The sequence below is a fragment of the Acomys russatus genome, chromosome 31 (assembly GCF_903995435.1).
Source record: "Acomys russatus chromosome 31, mAcoRus1.1, whole genome shotgun sequence".
Lineage (NCBI taxonomy): Eukaryota > Metazoa > Chordata > Mammalia > Rodentia > Muridae > Acomys > Acomys russatus.
The window spans coordinates 7890220-7910443 of NC_067167.1; the positions used below are offsets into that span (position 1 = coordinate 7890220).

General features: G+C 43.5%; 1 protein-coding gene across 7 annotated transcripts in view; it reads right to left on the bottom strand.

The window, feature by feature from the left end:
• The window catches only part of Ric8b (RIC8 guanine nucleotide exchange factor B), a 97997-nt gene that overhangs the window by 60002 nt on the left and 17771 nt on the right, over nucleotides 1-20224 (bottom strand). For all 7 annotated transcript variants that reach the window (XR_007830058.1, XR_007830056.1, XR_007830057.1 and 4 more), the window contains exon 3: nucleotides 6317-6925. Coding sequence is in view for 4 of the 7 variants with exons in the window: in XM_051139938.1 (XP_050995895.1) it covers nucleotides 6317-6925 (609 nt within the window). In the remaining 3 variants the exon portion in view is untranslated. The remainder of the gene's footprint in view (nucleotides 1-6316; nucleotides 6926-20224) is intronic.

The window sequence follows — 20224 nt, forward strand, 5'->3', positions numbered from 1 at the left end:
GAATGTACTGGGTTCATACCCAGGAGAGGGAAGGTTGCGTCATAAGGACTGTATACATGTCACACTTTAGATTCTGAAGTTTAGAGAGCACTGCCAAGCAGTATTTTCAAGCATACAACTAGCCAACACCTCAAAAAGAAGGATGCACCTTCCACAGCCAATTCTAGCAACATCTTCTGCACGGCACAATCACTTCATAGGCATGTGGTAGTTTCTTGGTTTGAATATCACATTAAGATGACAGAGTCAAACAGTTCTGCCTATGTTCCCTGGCATTTGTGCAGCTCTTTGGACAGTTCCTGTCCAAGCCTGTCACCCAAAGTCCTGTTGGGAAGACCATGTGCACAAATCTGTAAGCATTCTCCATGTGCTCAGGGCACCCAAGTGCGGCCGCTCTCTCCTTCACTGTGCCCGTGGCTGGACTGAATCCCGCCTCCTGAGCACTAGGCTTCTAGGAGTGAGTCCCTCTCCTTAAAACATCTTCAAAACTTATTTTAATGAAGACCAATTGCTAAATTTTCTGTTACGGTTTGGTCCTTATTTTGTCTTCTTTACAAGTCATTGCTTATGTCAGAAACGCTTGAGTTGTTTGAGATAAAGTCATAAAGTCTCCTATAAGCTTTAGTATTTAATTTGATGTATTTAGGTCTCTTTTCTAACTCAGGTTAGGTTTTTTTGTATAAGATATAGAGTAAGGATTGAAACCCATTGTTGCGTCCATTTGAACTAGTACCATTTCTCTTTTAAAAATCCACTTCTGTGTTCTACTTCCAGGTATCATGAACAGTCAACTGCGTGCTGGTAGGTTTATCTGTACACTTTGTTTTCCCCTTTTAGTCTATAACTCAACAAGTTTTGTTAAAGGCGTGCTATCATTAGCAACTTTTAGTCAACCAGGAGAGTAGAGCCAGAGAGATGGTTCAGGAGGTTAAAAAAAATGCCTGTCACGCACACCTGATGACCTAGGTTCAAACCCTGAACTAAGACAGATGGAGATCCAACTCTACAAAGCTGTCCTCTGATCTCCATATGTGCATGGCAGAATGTGTGCAACACCCTTACCATACATAAACATACACATACAGCCAGGCATGGTGGCACACGCCTTTAATCCCAACACTCGAGCGGCAGAGGCAGGCAGATCTCTGTGAGTTTGAGGCCAGCCTGGTCTAGAGTGTCTAGGACAGCCAAGGCTACACAGAGAAACCCTGTCTCGAAAAACCAACCAACCAACCAAACAAACAAACAAAAACCCCAAAACAACAACCAAAAAATCCCAAAAAAACAAAAACACATACATACAATAATAAATTTTAAAAATAAAATTTACAGTTGAGTATCATAGAACATACCCTTAATCCCAGCACTTGGGAGGCAGAGGCAGAAGGATCTCTATGTGTTGGAGGCCAGCCTGGTCTATATAGTGAGTTCTAGGCCAGCTACGGCTACATAGTGAGACCTAGTCTCAAAAACATAAAATAGAATGATATAAAATAAAATAGGCTCAGGGGCTTAAGAGATGGCTCAGTGGTTCAGATTGCTTACTGCTCTTCCAGAGGACACAGGTTCAGTCCCCAGCACTCATATCAGCCCTCTGGTCTCTGTGAGTGCCTGTATGCACCTCGTGTGTATAAATTCACACAGGCACACACATATATGTATAAATTTTTAAAAGCTTTAGGAAGAATGCTAAAATGGGCACTACTGCGAACTCCTGCCCTAATCAACAGGTGAAAGCTATCACCAGAGGAACTCTAGGCCTGTCACGGCCACGTTCGTTTTTTGGCTTGGTTTGGTTTGGTTTTGGTTTTGGTTTTGGTTTTTCAAGGCAAGAGTTTCTCTGTGAATCCCTGGTTGCCCTGGCACTCACTCTGTAGACCAGGCTGGCCTCGAACTTAGAGATTCAACCTGCCTCTGCCTCCCCAGTGCTGGGATAAAGGCATGTGCCACCACTGCCCAGCCTTCAGCATGCTCTTTTATAGTCTTTTCCCTGATGTGACATCTCTATCACATCATGATACAATGGGGAACCTTTTCAGCTATGACATCTTCATCTGGGACTCCCCAACCTCTAGAAACATAAAGTAAAGTTTTAGTATTTATAAATTACCAATTTATGTCTGGTGTTACACAGCAGCAGCCATGGAATGAGGTACAACTGTGCAGTCATTCCCTGTTAAACTTACGTTAGCGCAGGCTGCTCCACCTTGCATTTGTGCCTCACTCAGAACCTGGTGCAGACCAGCTCAAAGAAGAATCTGTCGAAACGGTTCAACAGCATAGCCTGTAGCTTTTTATCCTTTCTCCCATCTCCTGCAGTCTCTAGACTAAGCCCATGTGGCATTCTCAGTGACTGTTTCTGGTGCTTCCTACTAGGTGCACACATCTTCTGAGCACCTGTTACTCGTCTCCTCTGTTTGCACAGCCTGTCTGTCTCTACTGTCTGCTGGCCCTGAGCTTTCTTACTGCACCTGGACTCGGGCAGGCAGAGAGGGAATGTGAGCTAAGTCAAGGGTCTCTGGGAAATATGAATCGCTCCATCAACAGAGCTATTGAGGAAACCAAACTAGGGAAAGACAAGATTATTTTAAAACTAACTTTCTAGAACTAACCTTATATGTACCCTGCTAGAGAAACCACTTCACCCTTTCAGATAGACTACCTCTAAGAAAGGGAGAGAAGGGAGGGAGAGAAAAGGCAGCTCAATTCACATGTGGAAATGAGACGCCTTTAAGGAAAGGAATCCTCAAATTAATCTGCTATGCTGCATTTGCAGGCGGCAGGGATGTAACCCTGGGACAGGAACAAGTGGTACTAATTTGTTAAACAACAAGAAACACCCAGCCATTAATTTTCTGCTTTTGGTCAAATGTAAATGAAAGGAGACATCAAAAAATGTCTGCGAAACCAGCTAAAACCAAAGCAAGCGTCTCTATTTTCTTTACCTGTTGGGCTATACACATTTTAAAGACAGATGCCCTACATTTAAGAGTGCAGGTGCACATATTAAGTCAAGATTTATTTTTAAAAACCTTAAGCTTTTAAAATTGTCTAGCCCCTCAACTTTAGGAATGTAGACCACACAAGAAAATTCAATATATCTATGCTTAAATGTGGTTTGTTAAATGTGTAAGGTTTGTTAAAGGCAGATAAATATGAGGAATTCTATTTTCATATTTATACCTATCAGCATTGTTTACACTCACAAGTGCTTTTAAGCTTACAAGTGTTCTTTCAGAAGATTCATCACCTCAGATACGTCTCAGTGAGGGAGAAGGATCAAAAGTTTGTCTTGGCTGCAGAACCTTTTTATTCCACACAAGTCTAAAGAGACAACAGCAATGGCAATAGCAAAATTATCAAAGGTTCCTTCTTTCTTGCTAAAATGTCTCTTTTCAGCATAGAGACGAGGAACCTAGGAGACTCACCCCCGGAGGCCAGAAGGAACACATTGTGAAAGCTTTATTCTTAAAAGCAATTTATCTTGGCAAGCTGGAGGCTCCAATCTGTGGAGAGCTCACAACGTTAAGGAGGGCTTTTGAGTCACACCCTCAGCCCTGAAGACCACTGTTCCTCAAGAACAGCGTGGGAAGAGATGAGCACTGTAATATGACTGCGTTTTGTAAAGCTGCCTCTTTCTATTCATGTTATGCAATGAAGAAATGCCTGGGAAGTGCAAGCGGTGCTTGTTTCCGAGTGGTGAGCTTGCAGGTAATTTGTATTGTTTTGTCCCTTCTGTGGCATTTTCTTATACTGCCTGAGTCTGCACTGTTTTCCTAAGAAGAAAAATAATATGACTTATTTTAAAAGTGGATTCTCAATAACTTTTTCATATTGCTTTATTTCGGTTGGTATCTAAAACATTAACCATTCCACTGGTTCACTTGGTTGAAGTAATTATCTTTAGTCTGACAAAACCAGAAGACACTGATTTCCAGGTACGTGGACTCTTCCCCCAAGCCTCCCTGTACTGGATGAGAAATCTCTGCAGGCTGAGTTGTGAGTGCCCCAGAAAAAGACACTCTGTGCTTTGGTTTGTGTCTTGTAAGTGATGTTTCATCCTAGGAAACGTCTGTCCCTGCCTGCTTCAGGTGGCTAATTCTCAGCCCTCACACCCCAGGCGAGACCTCCAAGAGTGTCTCCATGCAGGCACTTTCCTCTCCTGGCACTAACCACAACTTTACACATCTATTTGCTGACTTAGTGACCATTTCTACCTACAAAACTAACGGTCCATGAACGCAAAGACAACGATTAGCATTTGCCAGTGCGCTCTGCACTGCCTGGGATAATGTCTAGCAATTGTTTATAAACACCTGTTGAGCGACTGTTGAATACAGCGCCACATGAAGACATTCTTTTATAAATAGGTTGTCAAAGAGCCTATTTTCAGTACTGTTTATATTTCTGAAAGTTTCAGGATTGGCCCAGTGTCACATTCATGACACATACTTCAAAAAAGCAGCATTATCTGCCCCCATGGCTTACATAGACAAACCTATTCTCGGACCACTGGCCTGTTCTGGAGAGAGCCTATGGCTTGGAGAAGAAGCATTCTGGAACACTGAGGGAGGCTTTCCTACATCAACATTTTCTAGAGCTCCACACCCGCACTGTCACTTAGCAGAAGCACACTGCGGAAAGCTCATCTTAGTGTCCTGATCCTTACCACGTGCCTCCCACACACAACCTGCTGAGCAGCCACTGAGGTAGAAGCCATCTTGTCAGGCATCCAAACAGTGCAGCATAACAATGGCAAACCAACAGTCTCAGAGGCGTTGTACAACTAAAGGGAGATCTTAAAAAGCACCAAAACAAACTGTGTAAGGAAAATAATCACAGAAGGTACCAAATAAGCAGAGACATAACATTTTAAACACTTCCAAATATTTGGTTTCAAAGCATAAATGGAGCATGTGGGCTTTCCACATCTTTTCCTGCCAAGTCTCAGTAGAAGCTGACTACACTGCTGTCATCTGAGACAGCTGTTAGCACTGATCTTCAAATATTTGCTTTCAAAATACAGACCTATTTGCACTTTACAGCTCAGATGCCTGTATGCTGCCACTATAGCGGTGCTGAGGTAATCCTTCTCCAGTGGGCTGCTGGCAAAAACATGGGGGAGAATTACTTTAAATGGGCAGGGCAAAATGTTAACCTCAAAGGCACGAGCTGAACTGTGCTGGCTCTTAAGGTTAATGAAAAGGAAAAGGAAATGCTAGGATTCTTGATGAAGGGAAGACTTCCATTAAAACTGTGGCTCCCTCGAACTAAACTTCACACTTAGCACTTTGTTCTTGCAGGGTCTCAGATGTAGACTATCAACTCTGCCTCAGCTGGGGTTGTTGGAAGGTCCAAGTTACAGAGAGCCATCTTAGTCAAGAAACAAGTGCAGTGGTTTAGAACAACACTTCCGACTTTCTGGTGGAACGAGCCTGTTTTCTTGACTGATGTATACATGAACATCTAGCTGTGGTTTGAGGCTCTCACACACCACAAAGCAACCCTTGGAGACTGTTACAACAGCGCATTTAATGGTTTTTACTCTTCTTAACAGATATCAGCTTTGGTTGGTCAATTTCAACTGATCAGGTTTATCCTGACTTTGAAGATGGCAGCCAATACAATACTCTATCGTTGGCTACTGTTTCTCTCCAATCTGTCACTTGAACATTGTTCTTAAAGGGCACTCAAAGACGACAAGTAGTTAGGCAACTCCACAGAGTCTGCCTGCATCTTACAAAGCAGCAGCCCTTCTTCAGCACAGCCTTATTTATTTATGCACGTATGGGATTTGCCTGTGTGTACGTCTGTACCATATACGTGCCTGTTACCCCTGAAGGCCAGAAGAGAGCATCGGAGAGTTACAGATGGTTCAGTCACCATGTGGGTGCTGGGAACAGAATCCAAGCCCTCCAGAAAAGCAGCCAGTGCTCTTAACTGCTCTCTCTCCAGCCCTTGAAAGAATGCGACTTAGAAAATGCCTCGCAGTTCAGAAAACAGACTAATGAGGGATCTGGGGACTTTTTACACTTCCTAATTTAGCATTCCTCTTTGGTTTGGTTTTGTTTTTTTGTTTTTTTTTTTTCTTTTTAAGATGGGGCTTCTCTGTGTAACAGAGCCCTGGCGGTCCTGGAATTCATCTTGTAGACCAGGCTGGCCTCAAACTCACAGATATGCCCCTGCCTCTACCTCCCAAGTGCCGGGATCAAAGCCCTACATCCCATCGCCTGGCAAGCGTTCCTCTTTTGTGTGCAGCTTTAAGAACAACCCACACTTAATTCCAGGCAGGTGTGCGTACTCTTCCCAACCTTACCTCTTTATGCACCTTCCAACTGTCTACTGTCACATTAAACAGAGCTTTGAGGGCCTCAATGGCACAGTCTGTCTCCTGAGGTGAGAGAGGAGGTCCATTATGGTCTATGGCTGATTCATACTCATCGGTCCACTTGATGCTAAAGGCACTTTCCAAGATCTGGGTTAGCAGCGGTAGTCCCTGGAGCTCATAGCGCAATTGTGACCTGATGTCAGTGTGCAAGAGTGACAAGAGGAAGAGCAAACGCAAGTCAAAGCACTTTATGTCATTGATAAATTTCCGGTCCTTGCACTTTCTCAGGAGGTTACAGAGCTTTGCAGCAAGATTCAGTTCCAGGCTGAGCTGCTGTGCCATCTGACTGTTGAACACGATGTTACACAGACATTTCAGGGATTCCACAATAACAGGGAACTCAGACACCTTCTCCAAAGAATCATCCGACTCGTGGAGCTTGGCTAGTCTCAGCAGTATTTGCATATTTTCTTTAGTTGTTACAGGAACTAAAATCTTTTTGTCTCTGGAGAGGATGCGGAGTACTTCCAGGCAGGACACTTGACATGTTGTTGGGACATCCTTTACAAGGACTTTAAATATGCCTTCACAGAGTTTCTGAAAACAAGAACAAGCATGCAAAAAAAGCCTTCATTATTTGGCACAAATGAGTTCAAACAAAACGCTGTCTACTAATGCAGGCTAAAGACGTGGCTATAAGAGGGCTTTAACGTTTCTATAAATCACAAAAACATTTCAACTAGAAGACAGCTTCTGGGTCATACACATCTTTCACTTCTACAGATACTGAAATGGGGGCCAGAGAGTGAGGACCTTGCACTGGGCAGTGGATCAGTGGCACCGAAGAGCTGGGAGATGTAGTCACTGCCTTCTGGGTCCGCTGTTTTTTTCTCTTAAAACCACATAGTTTGTCTTAAACCACTAGAATAAAATGTCTTTGGGAGCATGAATCTTATCAGGGCTTTTAAAAGTGTAGTATTGGGGCAAAGGGGAATCAGGGCAAACCCCAGGTGCTCCCTCCTGAGCGGTAAGGCTAGAGTGTGGGAACTGGTCCATGCTGTGTGTAGGTGTCCGTGGAGGGAGGAAGATGTTGGCTCCCTTGGAGCCAGCATCACAGGCAGTTGTAAGCCACCCAATGTGGGTGCTGACCACACTTGGGTCTTCTAGAAGAGCAGCCAGCACTCTGACGGCTGAGTGCTTACCTTATGGTTCAAAATTATTCGTATTATTGCCAAATTCAATAGCAGTGCCTCAAAATTCAATGTTAGTTTTCTTCTTAAATTACAGGTCTCCATTTCCCAAATTAATTTCATATATAGGCCAAGCAAGTGTTATTCTATTGTTAAAGACATTTCTATACTTCATTCATTATTTTTCAAAAACAACAAGTACAGCCTGTAAGACTTTTAAAATAGTTTCTGTTAGCCTACCATTAGACATTAACTCTTCAAAAAGAAGCTACCTAGGGTCAAGCACAATTCTGGCAAGACTCCCAGATCATAGGCAACTTTGATACAGCCTAGTCATATGTCTAATGGAAATATTAACACATCTAATGAAAATATTGATTTTAAATATAAATATGTTCTCTACATAAAGGTATGAAGGGCTTTACTTGACAACCTGAAGAAAAATCCCATAACCATGTCAACTCTATCCCTGTCATGCCAGATAGAAAGGCTTTCTTTTACTGTTTTAACACCACTCCTAAGGCGGCGGTTTCAATGGGTGTCATCTAGAGCTAGAGGTAAGTATGGCAGTTGTTAAAACTATTTAAGGCAGGGAAACCCTCCATTTCAGATCTGTCAAATTAAAACAAACACATACATTGTGCACACTACTTCTGTGATTTGATCCTGGGGAATGTCAAACAGTCTGCACCACACCACATTTTTTTTTTTTCTTCCAAGAAAGAAACGACCTATCACCTTGCATAAGAAACCTAGAATACGGAACTAGAAAGATGGCTCAGGCAACACCACAAGAAGATCTTCAGAGGAAACTAGCCCGGGCCCATGGAGGCTCACAGAGACTGAACCACCAACCAGAGAGCATGCATGGGCTGGGTCTACACATATGTGGCAGATGTCCAGCGTGTTCTTCATGTGAGTCCCCTCACAACTGAAGTGGGAGCTGTCTCTGGCTCTGGTACCTGCCTTTGGATCCCTTTCCCATAGTTGGGCTGCCTTGTCTGGCCTTGATGGGACAGGATGCATTTAATCCTGCTGTGACTTGATGTGCCAGGGTGGGTTGGTACCTATTGGGGGCCTTCCCTTCTCTTGAGAAGGGGATGGGGAGAAAAGGGTGTGGAGGTGGGACTGAGAGGAGAAGAGGGAGGGGGCTGAGATCAGCCTATAAAGTGAATGAATGAATGAATGAACTCAAGAGGCCATTAAAAACTGTTATACTTCACCACCAGTTTCTGCCTCAACAGGTATGGGGGAAGGAGGAGGCTTGCACCTTTACCAAGGGTACTGATGATGCTATTCCTCTGGTGGTTCAGAAACCACACTCTGAAAAGTACTAAATTCAGTCAGCACAAACTAATACAGCTTAGATGTTAGGAAGTTAACTAAGGCTCTCTGTCAGATGAATGCTGAAATGCAGATGCATAGAACACAGAACAGTAAGCAGAGCTAAAGCCACCAGCCCAAATACAGTAACTTCTTTGGTGTCCTGGGCTGATGTGTAAGCACAGCTGTGGTACAAATGAGCATCGCTGTCAGATCACAAGCCCTTTCTTAAATGTAAGAAACCATACAGGAGGGAGGCAACACTTGTTCAAGGTTGTCTGACTTACTAAGGACTTACAACCCGAATAGGATGGTGTGATGACCTACAACCACATAGGGTGATGTGATTAGAACAGGAATTGGCATTAACTTGACTCATTCAATCTGCTCCTTCTACTTATTGCTGCTATGACCTTGGTAAGTTATTTTTTTCTTTAGACATTGCACTCATCTTTAATATCACACACGTATCTATACACTTAGAACAAGGCCTGGCATGTGATGGGCATTTAACACAGGTTTCTATTATGCATAATGGCAAGACAAAAAAAAAAAAAAAATCCTAAAGTCTTCAATGTGGTATTTAAGTCCCTCTGATCTATCTTCAAAATGTTTTTACGTGTGTGTGTGTGTGTGTGTGTGTGTGTGTGTGTGTGTGTGTGTACGTACACGCACACATGTGGACATGGGCAGAGGTCATAGGACAACTTTGAGAGTTGGTTCTTTCCTTCTAACATGTGACCATATGAATTCTGGGAACAAACACCTTTACCTGTAGAGCCATCTGCTGCTGGCCTACCCTGTCTTTTGAGTTTTCCCTCATACTATTCACACAAGGCACCCTCTGTGTCTGCAGTTCCTGACAAATTACCTCACATTTAGCTCTTCTGTGCTCTGACCCTCTCCCCTCTATGTACACCAATCCTCTGCCTATACGTTAGTCAGTTTCTAAGCTAAGCTTAACTCTTACTCCAAGTTCCCTGACCATTTTAACCCCCGACATTCTCCCTCCCAAGGAATGTCATGGCCATAATTAGTCATTGTCACCTTGTATTTAGTATATGCACCCCTTTTTTTCCCTTGGGTTTGCCTCAACAACTAAAAGCTATCACAAGATTTCATTTTTATAAAAGAAGAAAATGTACTACAATGGCGTCCAAATCAGAAAGACCTGGCTGAAATCGACCTTGCCATTATGAGCCTGCTCCTCCTGGTGGAGGCAGGCTGCTAGGTACATCATCCTGGTGGGGCAGGCTGCTAGGTACATCATCCTGGTGGGGTAGGCTGCTAGGTACATCATCCTGGTGGGGCAGGCTGCTAGGTACATCATCCTGGTGGAGGCAGGCTGCTAGGTACATCATCCTGGTGGGGCAGGCTGCTAGGTACATCATCCTGGTGGGGTAGGCTGCTAGGTACATCATCCTGGTGGGGCAGGCTGCTAGGTACATCATCCTGGTGGGGTAGGCTATTAGGTACATCATCCTGGTGGGGTAGGCTGCTAGGTACATCATCCTGGTGGGGTAGGCTGCTAGGTACATCATCCTGGTGGGGTAGGCTGCTAGGTACATCATCCTGGTGGGGTAGGCTGTTAGGTACATCATCCTGGTGGGGTAGGCTGCTAGGTACATCATCCTGGTGGGGCAGGCTGCTAGGTACACCATCCTGGTGGGGGTAGGCTGCTAGGTACATCATCCTGGTGGGGCAGGCTGCTAGGTACATCATCCTGGTGGGGGTAGGCTGCTAGGTACATCATCCTGGTGGGGTAGGCTGCTAGGTACATCATCAGACCCGTCATTTAACTTAGAGCAGCTACGCTCTGCGCTTCAGGCTCCCATTTGTATAATGGGAGCAATATCACATGCATCTTCTAAGAGACGCCATGACACAGACACCAACAGTCCTTCATGGTGACCTTCATTCTTTTACTTCCTCGTAACTGTTAAGAGCACACGGAGCACAGGGCAAACCACAAAACTAACTGAAATTCTTAGACTGCAAACATTAGCATCTTAGCAACATTATTTTAACACTTCTTTCTAGGAAGGAAAGAAAGCAGCAGGGATGTCTATTCTTGTGAAAAAGGTTTTGACACAAGGAAAGTTTTCCAGAATGGCTTCGGTTACTTAATGCATATGTTATTTAAAATACAAACTTAAACATAGCAGAGTATCCTTAATGGTGTCTCCCATGGGTCGGTCTCAGGTTGGGCCAGGCATTGGCTGGTCATTTCCTCAGTTTCTTTCTCTCTATACATCTTGTAGGTAGGGTAAATTTTGGTTTGAAGGTTTTCTAAGTAGATTGGTGTTCCCTTCATACCACTATAAGTCCTGCCTGGCTAGAAGGTGGTCTTCCCAGTCTCATGTCCTCTGCTGCTAGGAGGCTCAGCTAGAGACATCCCCATACCCTCCCTGTAGCCTGCCCTGTGGCAGGTCTCCAGCTCTACACATATGTAAGCGATGGGCAGTTTGATCTGCATGTGGGTCCCTAGAAAGCTGAGTGGGCGCTAAGACATGGACTCTGTTGCCTGTTTTCCATCACTTCACCCTAACTGGGCTGCCTTTCCTGGCCTCAGTGGATGAGGAGGAGGAGCTCAGTGCTGATGTGTTGGGGTGTGGGGGTAGCGAGGATAGAGGGGGGGCGGCTCCCTTTCTGAGAACAAGGGGAGTAGGGGATAGGGTGAAGAGGGTGGGGCGAGGGACTGGGAGGAGAAGAGGGAGTAGGCTACGACCAGGATGTAAAGTGAATATATAAATTAAAAATAAATTTTAAAAATATATAAACTTTAAAAAAAAAAAAAAAAACCTTCATTTTTCCCCCAGCTGCTATAGGATCCTTATATAAACAAAAATTTTTAAAATATTTCTTTTTTTTTATATGTATGAGTGGCTTGCCTACATGTATCCATGCTTGGTACCTTGAGGGGCCAGAAAGGGGCATTAGATGCCCTGGAGATAGTTACACACAGTGTACTTGGGCACTAGGGACTGAACGTGGGTCCTAGAGGAGCAATATGCACTCTTGGCTCCTCTCCAGGCCTTCGCACACAGCACTTTACGTGGACACATTGAATGTAATTCCTGTTCATTGCAGCTTCAGCATGAAATGCAACTGAGTCCAGAAAACTCAGTGGATTCAGCTTTACAAGGTATAGCTTCCCAATTTTAATTTTTGTTCTGTGCATTGCAGTTTACTAAGAACCTTTATACATGCCACGCAATTTAAGAAATACATATTGAATACTCATTACGATTCTTAGCAGGACCACATGACTGCATGAAGACCCCCGAGCTAAAGGGTAGGCCAGGATTCCTCCCAGATCCCCTGAGGCCACTGCAGTTTCTGCTGTAGACCAATGGCTGTGCCACAGTGCCTCCCACTTAGTAACTGTGATCTTGAGCATGTCACTTTGTTAGGCTTTAATATGAAAGGCCCTAAAGGGCCCCTCTCCCAGCCCGGGGTGGCAGGGTCTTATGCATCTGTAGAACTAAGATCAGCTTTGGCTTCGGCTGGGAAACGAACAAGATAAGCTAGGAAACAAACAGGAACATTCAAATCACCTGCTCTGATTTGTACTCCAGGAGGAAACTATCTTAAAAGCAAATATCAAGTTTAAAACACAGAGAAAAGACCTTCGTTTAAAAACCTAACATCATGGTCTACACATGAACCCAAGAGAGGCTTTCAGAAAACACTTCGGAAACCACATCACCTGGGTAAGGGGCCACTCAGAGCCCGTTACCAGACAGAGAGAGATGAGGACAAACGCTGAGACAGGTGTAAAAGTTGAGAGTGTTCACTTTGCCATCTCCACAGGAGGCTAACACTGACGGGACAGCTAAGAATATGGCTATTTCAAAATTAATTAATTAAGTAATTAATTTTAAAAAGAATATGGCTATTTCTTTTAGTGATTGTGATTGTATTTCACAAAAGTACTATTCTACTGCAGTTTAGGATATAAGGAGCCCTTCATCACAGGTGACCTGTGAGGTGCAGTTACAGATAGTACAGTTTATCTTCTGTAAGCTTTCTTTGATTATATAACAAAGGAACTAAAACCAACTGGAATCCAGAGAATAAAAACATAAAGCTTCCCAAGTATGCTGACATAGCATGTCATTGTTAGGTGGGAGGTGAAAATGGCGAGTTGTCCACCAAGGCTCCACCTCCCCTTTCTTAGGTAGTAACCCCGACTGCTCAGGTACAACACACCAGCCACTGAGACACAGTGTCACCAAGCTCCTGCTGCTGCAGTATGGCTATGATTTACCTAAGGCAGCGGCTTTGCCTTCTCCCCTTTCTTGTTCCCGTCCACAGCACAGCCTAGACATGCCTGCCCAGTCTAGGCCCTTTTAAAACTCTGAGATTTTCCTTACCCCATGATGTCTGACTTGGAAGGAAACGAGGCCTCTCTGAATAAATTCTTGGAGCAAAGCTATTCGCATGCCTAGGTGGTCACCTCTGAACTGTTACTTGAAAGGTAAAGGGTACATCTTTTTTTTCCCCGAGACAGGGTCCCTCAAACTCACAGCCATCTACCTGCCTCTGCATCCCGAGTACTGGGATTAAAGGCATGCACCACCACGCCTGGCAAAAGGTAACACCTTAATTCCTTAAGCCACTTCTATCTTGGTTGTCATTTTAAATGTGTTGATTCTTTGGTTACAATTTAGTTTTAAGCTGAGCAGAGTGCACGCTTGAAATATAGATCTCATGCATGCTCTTCCCATAATTCTCTATATGCTACCAGTTTGCATATGATGGCTGTTACGGTCTACTACAGAGTCTGAGCAGCTATTCTTTCTACTTAATGCCAAAAGACAGGCTAGCTTTCCCATGGCTAGTTTGTACAGTCATTTGTTCCTTTCTTTAGCCACAATCAGGAATTCCCTAAGTGTCTCTTTTATAAATCCCAGGTGGTGTGGGAAAGACAATGGTAAAGGCTTAAGTTTAGTGTCAAATGGAAAGATACAAATTATTATAAGCTATGCTAACGTAGTAAATGTTCTCATAGATCTAAACCAGAAGTTTCTTGTAGTATTGACAATTTTAATTAGGAAAAAAAAAGTCTTTGTTTTGGAAGGCTGCTTTGTGTTTCAAGACATTTATTGGCATTTTTAACCTCTATAGAATGTTAACAGCACACCAGCACTGCCACCAAGTCACCACAATAAAAAATATCTATGGAAAAATTGTCAAATGTCTCCCAAGAACCAAGTCAGCATCCGTCATTGAGAAACCCTGATCAGGCACCTAGCACACAGACTAGGTGTGTGTCTAGCATTGTGTGTATGTGTGTTTGGGGGTGGGTTGAACAAAGGCCTAATTTTGATGAGTGGATCACAAACGAATGATAAAAGCAGAAAATAAACATAAACATGACTGAGATATTATGAAACATCAAATGGAAGTAGCCAAGATGCTTAGTAACTAAAGAAACGTTAGCCTGGTTGATACTTAAAGCAAGCTCAGACTGTGAGAAACTGCTAAGTGCACAGAGCAGCAGAAAGCAGCACGGACAGCCTGGTGTGTCTGAGGTGTTAAAAGCCCGCGTGGTGAGACTAGCAGCAGGCTGCTGTGGGGTGGACCCAAATCAGGTCCTGTGGGGTCTCACTCTACTGTTATGAAAAGTCACTGAAGAGTTTATGCAGAGAAGAGATAAACCCAATTAAAACGTAAAAGCAAAAGAAAATCAACCTGGTTGTGTGTAGAAAAGATCGGAAAAGAGCAAACACAGCTTCCGCTGTAGTGGTGACAGGAGAGGGAAGAGACAGACAGGACGTGCTGTCTGCGAGAAATGTTCTGGCTTAATCAACATACTTAACAAAGACAGGAATATGACTATGGAAAGGGCAGGCGTAGAGAGCTCTGTGAGGTCATGAGGGGTCTGAAATGCTTATAAAACTGTCAAGCGGGAAGCTGGATGTGTGGGGGAGAGCCTTCAGCAGCCGCTGACGCTATGCTTCTATATGTGAGTAGGCTCCGACTGGATTGGGCTGCATACAGGAAAACAGAAAGAGAAGGTACGAGAGCCCTGGAAAATGCCAACAGCATGGCTGGTCTTTAGGAGGAAATTTAGAAGTGTGGGTATTGTGGGAGACAGAAGAAAGCATTTATGGATGGAAGGCTCAGCAGTTTCAATTAGAGAGGTCAAATAGCCTAAAGATTTGGCAGTGCTAGATCTTGTGATATGGACCTTGATGAAAGAAGTTTCTAAGGTGTATCCAGAAGAGGGGAAAGTGGACAGTAGATACCACTCAAGACAGCTGTGGTGGTAACAGAGGGGTGTCTGGTTGAGAGACAGTCTTCCTTTCTCTTTGTAGCGGAGACAGAGTAGGCTGTGTCTGCATGGTGAGATGGATGGAGAGTCTGTGCATAATCCAGAGAAGAACGAGGAACATACAGTAGGGTGCTGAGCAGGAGAATGATGAGATCTGTGCTTTGGGAACAGCACTAGCTTAATGTGGAAAATGGGTAAGCAGAAGGGGAGGCAGGACCAGAAGCCCAGAGAGCAGTTCCCAGGCTGTGCAGGAGCCCCAGTGAGAAACGACAGAGTCTGAATTGATACAGTAGAGGTGACGCTGGGGAAAGTGCAGAGACGCAGAACTGGATGAACGATCTGGAGGGTGGAGGAGAAAGTGAAGCCAAAGAACTTCCTGCTGTCCGACTGGGTAACCTGGCTAGTGGCATTCCCTCCGAGGTAAGGGGCTTTTTCCTTAAGTTGGCAACAAGAAGACAACACTGCTGGTGGCAAGCTTTTCTCTGCCATAGTCCCGTAATGGTCACATCGAAGAAAACACATGCAAGCTCAACAGCTGGCAAGAAAGAGGTCAGAGCCCCTGTAACTGACCTCTATAAAATGCATAGGCAACTACTAGTGTCACAATGTCCTCGGTTCAGCAGAGTAAACTGTGAATATCTGTATGAGCCCCTCTACACTCTCATTTCTTTATTCCCTATTCTCAACTGCCCCCCTCGCTCAGCTAGTCCTATCTTCAAAGTAATGTCATCTCTTTCACCATCCCACAGCAGGAAATGATCTCTTACAGCTCTAAGTCCGGAGTACTTAACGCCTGCTGCTACAGCACTGGACACTTGTGACACTGAACTGTCTTTGTGAAGACTTTGTGAAGTCTCTCTCATTGACTTGGTGGCAGGTAGACTCTGTGATGTGCTTCTGACCTCCCCCAGGTACATCAGATACACTGAATATCTGTGCACACACATACAAAGCATGTCACTGTTGCAGCCCCGAGAGGTACAGAGCACCATGTCCCCGATAATGAACAGGCTCTAAAGCTCTGGGTCTCACTCCCGGCTGCCATGCCCTTCAGCTTTATGGCTTTGGACAATGACAAGCTTCTTTAACTTCCTCATCTGTAAAGAGTACCTGTCTTGTGAGCTGTGGGGAGGAGTAAAGGAGATGACATGTGTGTGATACTTGTCATATACAAAAAATAAAGTACAAAATGGGTATCCTCAACATTAAACTTACTCTGTATTAAATTAGTCCAGTGAGGGGAAATGGGGATTGTAATCCATCCCCCCAAGAGACCTGCATCCTTAAACACAGTTTGATACTTTTTATCTTTTTTTTTTTAAGCATTTCTGCTCTTCTTTTGTACTGGTAATGAGATCAGCTATATGTACAGTCTCCCACTTTCTTTTCAATGAGCATGGACTTGCTAGTTTCCCCATCCTGACTACAGCGCTACATCATCTGTACTCACTGAAAACAACCAGGACCCCTACAGTGACAGCCTAAGATTTTGATCTTAAAATAGAACCACGCACATTTATTTGGGGACATGGCCCCATGTCAGAGTCCTAGTACATCTCAGCGCATGATGATTCTAAAACACTGGGGTGTGGAATGTGTATGTTAAAGACGCGTTACAAATTATAATACAAAAGTCATATGAATTTTTACATTTTTAAAGATGAGAGATGTCAAAGGAATTTTTATAGTCAAAGCAAACTCCCTTGGATTGATGCCTTTCTGACTGCTCAAGGCTGTGCCCACTGTCTCCACCAGACGACAGTGGGTATGTATTCCATGGGGATCTAATTTTAGTTCTTAACTGGAACTGAAGGTCAGCCACCTGAATCTGATAGATAGTTCTAAACTTTTGCCCTCTATGGTGAGCAAAAGCAAGCAAGAAAGAGGATGGAGGGAAGGAAGGAAAAAGGAAAGAGGGAGGGAGGGAGGGGGGGAGAGGAGGGAGGGAGAAGATGGAAGGAGGGAGGGAGGAGAGGTGAGGGAAGGAGAGAAGGAAGGAGGGAGGGAGAGGAGGAAACCAAGGAAAATAAGTCAGTAATTGCTTGTCAGTTCTGTAAGAGAGCTATTCAAAAATTGTATTTTAAAAATACTAAACAGTTAATGAACTGCTGCTAGAATAGTGAAACATACTTTTAATAAAGGTTATAGAAAATGATTCTGGGAGTCAAACTTAAATTTTTTTAAATAAAAAAAGTTAATCAGATTTTCTAAATGAATACATACTCATCTTAGTTCATGCTTATTTACATCAATGTTATGTTTACACATTTGAGGGTTTTTTTCCCATCTCCTATTATGGAAGATAATGTAATTCTCGTTTTTACTAGATGCTGTCTCTGTGGGGGAAGTTTTACTTTACTCTGAAGTTCCAGCCCACCATCCCTTCTTGGATACGTCATTGTTCAGCAGTACACTCCTGCTGGCTCAGTTCTGTATCTGTCAGAAGACCCAAGAGCTCGGAGTAACAACCATGAAACTGGTTTGGCTCAAGTTTCTTTGCTAATTAGCAATCCTGAGAATGACATTCCGTGCTATCAAATGTTCCTTAACAGATGGAAAAGACAGCTTAGGTGTAAAGGAAAATTTACAAATGATCAGCTGCCCTTCCTTTCCTGAATGAAGACAGAAATGCACACGGAAAAACATTTTCTCTTCAAACATAAAACCAGCCCACTATGTTTCTCTTACTATTTAAGTGTCTTCATTTTTTAAAAAAATTCTTTTTCTCCACAGTACATATACAAAATTTTAGCCTTGGAGAAAAATTAGGTTTTTAAGGTTAATACTGGCAGTTACAGAAATATCTTCATTTCTTGTATATCAGGAGTCCCCAAATGAGAAAAAAATTTTAATAGAGATATTAAGTGAAAAAGAAAAACATCTATTTTGGGTTAATGAGCAATAAGAGAACATGACTCAATTTATAATATTAGAAATTTAACATATGTAAAATAAGTGCTAAGTGTTTTTCAATATATAACAACTTGAGCTATATATTAAAATACTGAATAAATAATCCAAGGAATTCAGTAAGAGAAAGCTTCTTGTAAGTGTGTTGTTAGGCAGGAGAAAGAGTACACTGAGCAACAGAAGAACGGTGAACAGCCTGGGAAAACTAATGCAGAGTGGCTGCTGGGAAAGAGGCATCAGTAGAAGCATTCAGCACGATGACTTTGGCGCAGGGTAGCTCAGAGGATCACGGGAAGAGATCAGGGCCCCCAGCTCCCCTGTGAGCTGTGGATGAGCTGCCCAGGGATGATCCATCACTAGAGGCAGGAAGAGGGAAGGAAGACTTGCTCTGGCCCTGCTCTTCCACACAAGCTGTGATCTTAGGTGAAGAAACAAACAAACAAACGCGCCCCATCTCAAGTTTGCATTCTTTGTTGGGAAGATTAGGACCGCTGCTAATGTCTATCTAGTCCCCACATGCTGGAGTGATTGCAGACATATAAACAGTCCACTTGCCTTGACACATGCGCAAAACTTCTGAGAAGTGAACTACTAACTAAAGGAACCTTACACTTTTAGCAAGAGCAAAACGTTCTCATGTACCTGAAAAAAATCTGCACTACATCTAACTTCTGGAGGCACGTCCTCTCACGTGCACCCAGCCCCTCTGGTGGCCTCTCAATGCTGGTCATCAGCTTAGTGTCAAAGCTCTGTCTACGCTCTGCAACAAATCTCAAATTCTAGATAGCTAAGTCAGAAAATAAGTGGGTTTATGAGCCACGTAATGGGTCAGTCTAGCCTGATATGTGTAACACATGGGCTATGGAACCGGTCGGCTCAGCTTTGCCTACCACTTCACTAGTTTAGACAGTATTTTCCCTGTATGCCTCTGTTTCCTCTCCTGTAAAACAAGAAAAACTATAGTGTGTACCTTAAAGCTTTGTCATGAAGGTTAAATGCACATACAGGGCTTGTAAGACTCACGGGCATATAGTATACTGTTTATACTAACCCTTCTTTTTATACTGCTGTACTGAGCTGTAAGTCACATAAAGCCATCCTGCTGAAGTGCACAACCTATTTGTTTTTAGAGTACATATTCACACTTGTGCAGCCATCACCTCTAGCTAATTTTAGAATATTTTCATCACTCCCCAAAGAAACTCAATACCCATTAGCAGTAAATCCTGACTCCTCTTTTTCCCTAGTCCTAGGTCCCTGGCAACCACTAATCTATTTTCTGTCACCAAGGACCTGTTATCCAAGATGTTTAACACTAACAGAAGTCATCCGACCTCTGTCTGGCCTTTTGTGTCTGGTTTCCTTCACTTACCATGCTTTTCAGAGTCCATTTGCCATTTGGCACGCATCAGTTGCTTTATTTCTTTTTTTTTAACTGAAAACTATTCTGTTGTAGGAATATAATCTATTTTGTTCATCATTTGCTTGCTGATGGGCATCTGGGTTGTTTCTACTTTTTTATTTTGTATGCAGCAAAGCTGTGAGCATGCAGTTTTACACGGACTCCGTCCATATTTCTTTCTGTAACACTCTCAACACTGAGGAGACAACTGGTATACCAGCTAGTAACTCAGTTTAACTTGTGAGTTACTGTCACATTATTTTCCAGACTGGCTGTATCACCTCTTACAAGCAGTGTGAAGGCTTGAATACATCCACATGCTTGTCAATATTTGTTATCTCTTGTTCTATCCTAGTAGGGGTAAGCCTGTTTCTTACGGCACTTTTGATTTACCTTTTTCTGATAACTAATGATGTCACTTTTTTATTTTGGGAACCTAAATCTTTGGTTCTCTGTTCATTTTAAATTCAGTTATATTCTGATGAAGAATTCCTAGGGCAGCCGGGCACAGTGGTGCACGCCTGTAATCTCAGCACTCAGGGAGGCAGAGGCAGGGAAATCTCCGTGAGTTCTAGGCCAGCCTGGTCTACGAGGTGTCCAGGACAGCCAAGGCTACACAGAGAAACCCTGTCTCGGAAAAAACAAACACACAAAGAGTCTGAAGAGATGCCTCAGTAGTTTACGAGCATGTGCTACTCTTGCAGAGGACCCGAGCTCAGTTCCCAGCATCTACATGGCCACAGTTATCTATCACTCTATCAGAGGATCTGATCCTGTCTTCTGACCTCCAC